At 52.1% G+C, this 11,212-nt stretch overlaps 1 protein-coding gene across 1 annotated transcript in view; it reads right to left on the reverse strand.

Moving 5' to 3' along the window:
* The window catches only part of GALNT12 (polypeptide N-acetylgalactosaminyltransferase 12), a 59,706-nt gene extending 48,503 nt beyond the window's left edge, over positions 1-11,203 (reverse strand). The window contains exons 1-2 of the mRNA XM_058302621.1: positions 10,833-11,203; positions 242-411 (exon numbers count right to left, since the gene is read on the reverse strand). Coding sequence (XP_058158604.1) covers positions 242-411; positions 10,833-11,188 — 526 coding nt within the window. The 5' untranslated portion in view covers positions 11,189-11,203. The remainder of the gene's footprint in view (positions 1-241; positions 412-10,832) is intronic.
* Positions 11,204-11,212: the final 9 nt, after the last annotated feature.

Consider the following 11,212-nt stretch of genomic DNA (forward strand, 5'->3'; position numbering starts at 1 on the left):
GCCCCCTCCGCTGACGTCGTCGGGACCACCCGGGCGGCTCAGGCCTTCTCCCATTCCCCGAGCAGTGCCCTCCGTATCTCACCTGCCCCCGCCCCCCAGGCGCTGAGCCCCCCGAGGGCAGGGCCGGCTGCTCGCCCCAGTGCCCACCCAGGGGGACGCGGGAAGCCACCCTAACGGGCCAAGGGCACCCTCTAGCCCTGCCCGAAGGACACGCTCTCACGCGAGCCCAAGCCATTCCTACCTCTATCGCTGTAGTCGTCCACCAGGATCACTTCCTCCAGCAGGATGTCTGGGGATGTCTCGAGGACACTGTACACTGTCCGAAGGAGGGTTGACCACGCCTCGTTGTAAAAAGCTATGACAACGGACGTTCTGGGCAAGCTGTCATAATCATACTTCTTCTCTTTGCACCTGCAAATACGGCACAACTTCAGGGCCCGAGAAGCCGCCTGCGTGTCCCAGGCTCAGGCTGGCGCCGGGAAAGGAGCAAGGAGGGGGCCGTGGGCCATGGTCTCGTGGCCTCTCCCGGGCAGCTGGGAACAACCTGCTGGGGTCACCCATGTCCCACTAGGAGCCCCGGCAGCATCTGCGAGAGGGCCCCCTCCCCCGACACCCACAGGCTTTGCCGCAGGGAGTTCTTAAGCCCCAAGGCCGACGTCAGATCTGAGCAACAAGCGCAGTAGAAGGAACCAGGAGGGAGGGCGGCTCACCCCTGCCTCTCCAAGAGCCCCCCGAGCCCACGCCTGGCCTCCCACTGCCAGGCCTTCCGCCAGCAGCCCCTCTGCCCAGGTGCCCTTCCCCAGCGCTGTCAGCAGGACCCACCCAACCCTCTCCCCTGGGAGGCCCCTGGGCCTCGGCACAGAAAGCTACTCGCTACACAGTGCTCCCCGGGCTCCGTCCACGCCTCTGCTTCCACGTGTGCCACTCAGGACCCTGGTGGAACTGTGTCCCCCAAAAGCCGTGCTCGAGCCATAACCCCGTCCCATGGATGTGGCCTTATTTGGAAGGAGGGTCTTTGAAGAAGTGAGGAGTTAAGACGAGGCCCCGTGGGTGGCGGAGGGTCCTGATGGGAGACGAATGGGGTCCTTTTAAGAAGAGGGAAGCTGGGTGCAGAGCCGAGGGCAGCGTCACGTGACGGAGGAGGCAGCAGCGGCTGGAGGGACGCCACCACCAGCCAACACCAGCTGCTGGAGGAGGCCAGGAAGCGCTCCCTCCAGGCCCCTGACGACACCTGGATGTGGGGACCCTCGCCTCCAGACCGCAGACAGTCGGTTTCTGCTGCTCCGAGCCCTCCAGGGCGTGGCACTTGGGTACGGCAGCCACGTCCGTGTGACGGTCATCCAGCCCGTCTCCCCTTCTCTCGCCGTCTGGCTGTGTCGTGCTTAGAAAGCAGCACTGTGCCACGCAAGCAAACTAGAGCCGTGGTTGGAATGAATGACCGTCCAGGGGGCTCTGAAGGGGGCACCCCAGGACCCACACTGTCCCTGCTGCATTCTGGAGCACCCACAGGGTAGACGTGAGCTGGCCAGGAGGCCCTTGGCTGCACAGGAAATTACCAACCGGCCCCCTCCTTGCTCAGCAGAGGCTCCTGGTGCTCCCCTGGTTGACACAGAATCCCATCCTCAGAGCGACCCATGACAAATCCAGGGTCACGGGACTGACGGGGGCGGGGCCTGGAAAGCACTGACGCATCCCAGCTCTGGAAGTGAGTGATGCAAGCTGGGGGAGGAGAAAAACCTGGGGGACACCACGGGGACACCAGAGAGGCCAGCCACAGGCCAGACCAGGGCAGTGGCAAGCAACGTGCAAAGGGGATACGGTGCTGGCGACCTGCCAAGGCTACCTGGCCGGTATGGCGAGGCCTTCGCGGAGAGGAAGCTGGTGAGAGAGGGCAGGGGAGGAGGGGGCTTGAGCAACAGATGTCGGCTGGCCCCGGGCCTGCGGGCCCTCTGCTCGCTGGGCCATCACCAGCTATTTCCTGATCACCTACTGTGTGCCAGGGAGGCAAGAGCCCTGCTCCCACGGAGCTTACATCCCAGGCGCGTGCGGACAGTTATCAATAAACAAACAAATCCACGATAGCAGCAGAGACTGGCATGTGCAGTGAAGACAGTGCAGGGAGGAGTGGGAAGGAGGGGCATGCAGAATGGGGAATCCTGGAGGGCCCCTCCGAGGAGGTGACATTTAGGGTGAGTCTGGACCGATAAGGCACCCAGCCCTGTGAAAAGCCAGGGAAAAGTCCTCTGCACATGTGACCTGTTTCTTGGCTTGCTTTTTTTTCTTAAATTAGGAAAAATTTCAAACCTGCGAAGTAGAAAGAACACGGTGCGGCCACACGAGTGGCCCCCCTACCCAGCTTCCAGTCTCAACGCAGGGTCGGTCTGCATCCATGTCTGTGCCCCCCACTCAGATTACTTTTCAGCACACCCAGTGGAGCGCATCACCTGTAAGTGCCTCCAGGAGCGGCTCTGTGAGACGGGGCCCTGCTTTACAAAAAGCACGCGCGCGCTGCCGCACCTTCAAAACCGAACAGTGCCCGAGGACCCCCCAGGCCCCGGCCAGGGGTCGTCCACCCCAGGTCAGGAGCCACGGGCGGGGGGCACCACTCGTGTGAGCCTCTAAGAAAGACAAATCCCAACACCGTAGACCCGCTGGTTTTAAGGCACGCCCAGATTTTAGAAATGTTGAAATGTGAAATGTGAAGGAAAAACTGCGTATTGCAATCGACGAAACGCAGAACTTCCCCGAATCCTCCAGACCACTCCCGGAGGGGCATTTAGCGCCCCCAGGAGCTCCGCAGGGGGATAACTCAGCCCCTTCGCAGCGCACCAGCGGGCACGTGCCTGGTGGAGATGCCTGTGTTCGGGAAGTTGCCAGAAGGTTCCGGGTTGTTCCTTCTGCCCTACGGGAGGCTCAGGTGCACTGCCTCAGTCCAAATAAAGATTCCCGTAGCCCATCTGCACATCTAGCCGTCCCCCTCCCAAGATGTGGGTGCCTTCTCCTCTCCTCCCTCTCAGGGTCTCCCGAGGAGCGCCACGTCCCTCTCCGTAAACGCCAGGCCAACTTCTGCGAGCGCGCCGAGACCCCCGGCACAGGCCAGGCTCTCGGGTCACAAGGGCGATCTTTCCTCAGCCACGGGCAGGCCTGTGTGAGTCTCTCACAGGAGCCATCTTTACTTTCCCACCCCCGCTGCACCTGGTGGCCCCACTCTGGGCACGCTAGAAAATCCCTGAAGTGACGCGGCCTCCCCGCCAGCGCCCAGCCAGCCCCGGCCTGCATCACGGAGCCATGGGCTTCCAGTTCACGAAGCGGTGACTGAGTGCTGACCAGGAAGATGGCGTGCGTGCCACAGAGGGGAGGCCAATCAAGGGCCGCCGCTGCAAGGGGAGGATTTCCAAGCATCTGTGGACACATTTTTCAGCCACCACACACAATCAGAATGCGGCAGAAGTGACGGCACATGACTTCGAGACCAGGTCGCGCGACACTGAGGTTTCCTCTTTGCTCCTCTCGGCAGGCCGCCTGCTCTGGCGAAAGCCGGCCGCCACGTTGTGAGGACACTCAAGCAGCCCAGCAGAAACACCCACTGACGAGGGCCCTGAGGCCTCCTGACAGCCAGCGCGAACTTCTAGACGTCTTAACCGATGGTCAGCCCCAGTCACCCTTCAGAGGACAAAAGCCCAGGCAGTATTTCGATTACACCCTTGTGACAGATCCCAAGCCAGAAACTCTCAAGTAAGCCACCCCCAAATTCCTGACCCAGAGAAACTCTGCGAAATAATACACACTATTGTTTTAAGCCACCAAGCTTTGTGGTAATACATTTCCTAAAATAAATCATGAGGAAATTATATAATGATGGATCTATTCTCTTAAAAAATGCCAATGTTGTTGTAACAAATAGTGAAGGCTGAGGAAATGTTCCAGAAAAAGAGATTAATGCAATACAACTAAATGCCACATTGGATTCTGGGCAGGACAACAGATCAGGAAGAAAAGGTTGCCCTAAAGGTGATTATTGGGATAGACAGAAAAATCCAACTTCTACCAACTTCCTGAACTTGCTAACTACATTCTGGTATCAGAGAAGGTCCTTAAAGTCTTCGCTGAAGTAACAGCAGATAAAAGGTTATGACCTTTGGGATCGACTCTCAGATTTGTAGAATCTTATAGCGTACCTCTAGAAAGAGAGATACAAATAAGGATGGCAAAGGATAGATGGAAGGTTGCTGTGCTCTTCTTGCAACTTTTCCCCAAATTTGAATTTTTCAAAATAAAAAGTTTAATAAAACAAAAAGAAAAAAATCATTTTTAATGTTACAAAGGATTTACCCAAACCCCAAGTTGATTCTGGCCTAGAGATATGTACTGAATCACGGTGGCCATTAGCAAACACTCTGCTAGCTCATCTTTTCTGCTTTCACCAAAGTGCACCCCACCTCCACAACCAAATATTAGAGCAAATGTAAAAGTGTGTGTGGGTGTGGTGTAGGAAAGTATTAATTAATAAGTGTCTGGATTTATTAAGTCCCTGAGCACCAGACAGGATGGGCAGGAAAGCTGAAAGCTGCATAGGACTAAGTTGTAAGCCCATTTTTAGAAACTTTAGAAAGAAGCTATCGCTTACATTACATGAAAATATATGTATTTTTCTAAATCTTAAAAAAACGAAGATATTTCTAAAGCACGGTTTAGTTTTCAAAACTATAGGAACCAGAGTAAGAGACTCATTCCTAACGATTCAAACCTCTTAGTGAGTCTCAGACACTGTTTGAACTTGCGCAGGTCCAAAGGGAAAAGAATGAAAATAAGAATGGTGATGTGAGGTTTTCAAAAGTGAGGTTTATTCAAGTTAAAGACCTGTCCTTAGTTGAAGTCACATCTTTACTGCTTTTGGGGGTTAAACTACTTCTTCTCGTGATGAGAACTAGTGAAGGGATGGAAAAGGTGCTACCTGACCAAACAGAGTTAGAAACCATATGTCATGAGATTTTTATTTATGTGTTTTCATTATTGTGTGAAAACCAGAGGCCTGCAAGCACTGTTCCTGAATGTTTAGCTAGACTCTCTATTTGTGTACCCTTAAATTACAAGAAACCTGGGTACCAATTTGGCAATATGCACTCAGAGCTTTAAAATGTTCATCTCCTCTTTGATCTCATATCAATATATCTAAGAATTTTTCACCTAAGGAAATAATCCAAAATATTCTCAAGAAGGCTGGTTGTAAAGATTTTCTCTGTAGTATTATCTGTGATAGCAAAAAGCTGGAAATAATTTCAACACCCAACAAGAAATAAATGATCAAATGAATTCTAGTATGGTTGCATGAAGAAATGCAACACAGCCTTAAACGCGCACACACACATCTGAGGGGATATTTAATAATAAAAGAAAATGGTAACACTATAATGTGACATTAAAAAGCAGAGTATAGGGTGTATGGGGACCTCATCTTTTTTGAACGTAACATTAAAAAAAAAAGCAGGGTACAAAGCTATAAACAGCATTATGCCAATTCTCCAAACAATAATGTGTATGTGTATGCGCTCACACATCAACAATAAACAATGGAAAAAATATGCCCAGAATGTGAACAATGGTTATCTCTGAGAAGTGGGGTGACTGCTGGTTCTTATTTATTTTATTTTTCTGCATTCTAAAATTGTTCTATGATGAATGTGCATTATTTTACAATTACAAAGAAAGATTTTCAAAAAGTTGGATCATATTTCTTTAGTTCCCCAAAGCAAATGTCTTCATTAAGCAATAATTTAATAGTCTCTCCTCTCCTTTATTCTTGGCCTTGTATGTTTCTGCTTCTTTCTTTAAAACCTCCCCTAAAGGCTTTTTTTTTTTTTAATGACATTCAATATATCCTTCCTGAATGCCTGTGCAAAATATCTCTAAGTGTGCTTCCAGGAAAAACACTTTCTCCTTTTCCTCCCCTGATTAGACAAGAACAGCTGTGCAACACTTTTGGGTTCCACTTTAGCCCTGGGGACAAAAGGAGGCTCAGAGCCTAATTTAATGCCAAATCATAGTAAGTATCCTTTCCATACGTTTCTGGTATATTCCACGTGATCTGTGAGGGCATGGGCCGGGTTGCATCTGCCTCTGCATTTTCAGCATGAATGGCCCCATAACAGTAACATTTAGTGAGTGCTCACTACACACTAGGTAGTGTGTAGTACTTTACTTGCATTATCCCCATTTAATCCTCATAGCCACCCCATTGGGAAGGGATGTCTACCAACCTCACTGGATGTGGTGAATGGCTCCTAATCTTCTTTCACCTTTATATTAAGGTTATTACATAAATGTCTTTTTTTTTTTTTTTTTGAGGTACCAGGGGCCAGGGATTGAACCCGGAACCTCATTACTTGAGAAGCCAGCACCCAATAACTGAGCCACATCAGCTTTCCTGAGTTGGTTTTTTGTTTGTTTTACCTGTTGTTTGTTTGTTTTTATCAGGAGGTATCAGGGACCAAACCCAGGACCTCCCGTGTGGGAGGCAGGTGCTCAACTGCTTGAGCCACATCCACTCCCACATAAATGTCCTTTAAAAAAATAAAAGCTCATATCCTTTCTAGAAAAAGCCAGGGGGAATTCGCAGCACCCATTTGTGGGTTTTGCCTGTCCAGATCCTTGCTCCTTTCTTCACCTTGATTTCTCTTTCAGGACCCAGGCCTCTCTAACTCTCAGTCTATGGAGTGTGAGTAAGGCTACACACACACACCCTCTGGGAAGCCACACGCCCAATGGCTGCAAATCAGCATTTTTCCTGATTTAAGCCCCAAGGCCCAGGAAAAGCTGAACCCAGTTCTAATCCTGAACTTTTCTGTGATAAAAGCCACTAGATTTTCTTTTCATGTTTCAGTCAGTTTGCCCTGGATTTTTGGTTGCTTACAACCCAAAGAATCCTGATTAATACAGAAAATTAGCATTTTTAAAGTGACTAGAGGACTTCCACCTTCTGGTAATAAGGAAGACTGAACTGTCTGGAGAATTCCAAAAATTCTTGACAAAACGCTTTTTAAATTTTTTAAATGCATGGCTCAGCTGACCATCAAGTAAGAGAAGTCCAGGAACAAGAAAATATGAGTCTAGCCACTGGAATTATCAGACAGACTATAAAATAGTATGCTTAATATACTTCAATAAACAAGTCAGCCTCAAATGAATGACAAAGGAACAAGAATATCAGGCAGCTCTAACCGTGACCTTCCCATGGCAAAGACCAAGCCAGAGGACAAGGAGGATAGCATCTTCAAATCCCAACTGTCGACCTGGAATGAGATACCCAGCAAAACAATCTTCCAAGAACAAAGTAAAAACATTTTCAGATAAATAAAATGGAGAGCTTACCAACATCAGACTTCTACAGTAATTAATACATCATATACTTAACAATCCTATGACTCGGAAAAGAATGGTGAGCAGAGAAAATGGTAAACCGGTGGATAAATCTAAAGAAATACTACATTTTTTTAAAAATGTCTAATTTACTAGTAAAACATATAGGACAGAATTAAATAAATGGAGCCAACTGGCATACGAGTTGGGAGGGAAGGTGATGAGATGTAAAACATTGTAAGGTTTTTGGTTCAGAGAGAGCCATGGTTACTGATTAACCTGAAACTGTTGAGTTAAATATGTACTTTAAAATTTATAAGGTTACCACTAAAGATTAGGAATCTTTAACTGCTAGATTAGTAGAGAGGGGGAAATGGTATGAAAAGGAAAACAACCTTTATCAATTCAAAAAGGAACCGGATAGGAAAGAAACACACACATACACACAGAGATCGTAACAAATAGAAAGGGCAAAGTAGGATGGCGGAGCTGAATCTAGAAGTAGCCCTAAGTATAATAAATATAACTGGACAGATCTACCTAGTTGAAAGAAAGATTTTTCAAAAATTAACACACACACAAAATCAAGCAGCATGCTATCTATAGAGACATCTAAAACATAAGGACCCAAAAAGAACGAAAGGAAAAGGAAGGAAAAGATACCATGAGAATGACTAACCAACACCAATCATGTTGTGACTTTCAACTACCACCTTGAAGAAAGAATGCCACCCCAATGATGGCCACAAAATGGGCCTAAGAGGAACTAATACAGTGCTCTGCAGTTTACAAGCTTGTTAGGGAAGCAAAAGAAACACACATCAGTCTCATCGGTCGCGTGGCCGATGTTTTTCCAAAGGTAAAGTGATGAGAACAGACACGCAGGCTACATCTCTGCAAAGAGAAATCCCCACCAATTCCTTTCTGCCAACCCCAGCGAGACACAAACACTTTTGCTGAATGACATAGAGCGATTTTGAGACCCTTTACCATCCCAGCACCCAAATCCAAAAATCCTGAACTCAGAGAGAAATCTAGGATTAAAGTCATCAACAAGGCTAAGATCGGAGCAAGAGTTCAAGAAATGTAAACACCTGGGGCTCACTTAGCTGCTCCCCAGCCAGGGTTCACAGGGCTGGTGCTCCCACAGGTGAACCTGGGAAAGTACATCATCCTGAGGCACTACTGCTCCCCATTTTCTCTTTCACCAAGCAGGTCAGAAGGCAAGCAAGGATGACGTGAGAGCAGGGGTTCTTAACAAGGGGTCTGGGAGATTGAATTGAAATTCAAACCAGCACTATTCTTGTGGGGACGTGTTGGTGCAGGTGTGACACAGTTATTAAACAACACACAGTACAGTGTGGACTTAGAAAGCGGTCTGTGGTTCTCACCTGCCTGGCAAAGGGGTCTATGGAACAAAACAGGTGAAGAGCCCTGGTTTAGACTCTCAGGGAATCTGGCTCTCCACACTGGAATTCCTGATGTCATTTTAGTTTCTCAAACTCCATCTCAAGACCCTGCTTAGCTCCTGACCCCCTTGAGATTATAACTACATGACCTCTGAACTACTGAGTGCAAACTCCACTGTAATAAAAGGGTGGTCTTCGCTCGGGGGCTGACCCTTGGACAGCCACACCCCCAGCCCACTTGCTCGAGCTGGGCCGGAAGCAGCCGGCAGGCCCCACCGCGGGAATTCCTCGCACGCCTTATCACAGCCGCGTTTCTATTAACTGCCCAGGCAGGTCAATGCCTCAGCAGGATCGAGAAGCAAAGCCTGACAGGACGTGGGGCGGCTGCATCGCCCTGGAGACGGCATACCCTAAGCCCACAGGTCACCCCGTGTTTTCAAAGAGATATTCACAGCCCTGGACAATGAAGGAAGCGGGAGCCCGGAGAAGAACAACCCCTGCAGGCCTCTGCGACCTCCGGAGTAAATTCTCGGCCACAGGGAAGGGGGGGACATGGGTAAGAACCAGGACACAGCGTGCTCCCAGGTGCTCAGTGCTTCATTAGTTCACAGGTCGTGTCCTCTCCACCGGTTCCGATTGGCCGAGGGGGAAACTGAAGCTCGCGGGGGCTGAGCCACCTGCCCGAGATCACAGCGCAGGTAAGTGAAAGCGCCAAGGTTCGTCTTCCCTGGGCTGGGTGCCGCCTGGGTCTGCTTTAGGGTTTCAAGGAACTGAGGGTGCATTAAGCCATTTGGCTCAATTGGGGGAATCACTGCCAATCCCAACACAGGAACTTCTACTCAAAGATTAACAGAGAGAATGCCTGGGGAAAAGCTTTAGAAGGTCCCGAAAAAACAGCAACAGTGAAGTTCAAGTCCCTCCGACCTATGATGTCTGGGGCAGAGGGGGCCCTTCCTCTCCCAGGCCCACCATTCACAGAGCAGGCCCCTAAAATCCTGAGATCAGCAAGGAGCCTGTGGAGCCGGAAGGGCCAGACACCCCTCAGGGCCAGCAGCCATGCCCTTCCCAGCTGTCTCTGCACCTGTAAAGCAGGACGGACAAGCCACAGGTGCCTAGGCAAGCAGCAGGCTGTCCCCACAGGCTCCTGGGGTAGGGGGTCCCTCTCTGAGCCCTTCTCTCTTCAAAGCCTGTAAGAAGGGGACTCAACCGGAGACCCAAAAGGCCACCAGCGCAGAGGGAAGGAGAGAGGCCGCCAAGAGGCCCAGGGCAAGGTGCTGCAGCCACCTGGGTTTGTCCCCAGCCAGCTCCTTCCCTCGCTCCCTTCCTCCCCGGTGGGCATCAGCCAGCCCATTCGCGGCCCCAGCAGGAACTGGGCCTTCTGAGTGTGGGCTCGGGGCCAGCACCACCCACAGGAGCCAGCTGGGCTGGGCGGGGGCCAGGAGCAGCCCTGCCCACCCGCTGCCCCTGCAGCCTTCCTCCTCCTGCAGCCCAGGAATCCAGGTCCCCGGCCTGGCTCAGCCTGCCAGCCACCTGGCCCTACCTGCCCGCTCTCCCTCCCCACATGGGTTGCATCAGGCTGGACCTGAGAATGAATGATGGCACCCAGCCCCGCTCCCCCAGTTCAGTGGCTTCGCAGGGAGGGCATGCTGAGGTGGAACGATGCCAGCAACGTGCACGGGACCTAGGGGTGCTGCGAAGGCCCAGGAGGGCATCGGAAAAGGGAGCTCACCTTCAATCTGCCTGCTGGGCCTCCTCCAGCCCCGCGCCCGGTTTCAGGGTGCAAAGACAGAACTTCTCCAGGCGGGGGAGGGGTGTGTGTGCAAAGACCACCTCCTAAAAGCGTTCCAAAAAGCATCTTCACTTTTCTTCCCCCTGCTTTCTTGCTTCCCCGGCCCCCATGAGCCCCAATACTGTCCGCTTCCGAGACAGACGTCCTCCGAGAAGAGGTCCCCTTCTTTTGAGAGCCCGGATCCCACCCTGCCCCGGTGCAACAAGCGAGCGGCGGCCTGCAGCGGCGAGGGCCGAGGACTCCGCGTCCAGTGCTTCCCCCGCGCCGCGCGGACTCACAGCGGGTTCCAGCGCTCGGGCAGGCGGCGGTGCAGCGAGATGCGGTCGCTGAGGTAGGTGTTGATCTGGTGCAGCTGCACGCTCTCCTCCTGCCGCCGCAGCTCCTCGCCCTGCAGGGGCAGCCGCACCGCCTCGCCCCGCGAGCCCAGCGCGCCCGGCGGCTCCGGGGGCCGCGGCAGCACCGGGGTGCGGCGCCCGGGGCGCGGGGGTCTCGGCTCAGCCGCCCCGGCCCCGCGCCACGCCCGCAGCACCGAGCCCAGCCCGGCCAGCGCCGCCAGCGCCAGCAGCGCCAGCAGCGCCGCGCGCCCGCGCCGCAGCCCCCGCGGGCAGCGTCCCCACGCCGCGCGCCCCCACATGCGCCCGCTCGCCGCGGCCAGCGC

This window comes from Dasypus novemcinctus, chromosome 8, assembly GCF_030445035.2.
Source record: "Dasypus novemcinctus isolate mDasNov1 chromosome 8, mDasNov1.1.hap2, whole genome shotgun sequence".
Classification (NCBI taxonomy): Eukaryota; Metazoa; Chordata; class Mammalia; order Cingulata; family Dasypodidae; genus Dasypus; species Dasypus novemcinctus.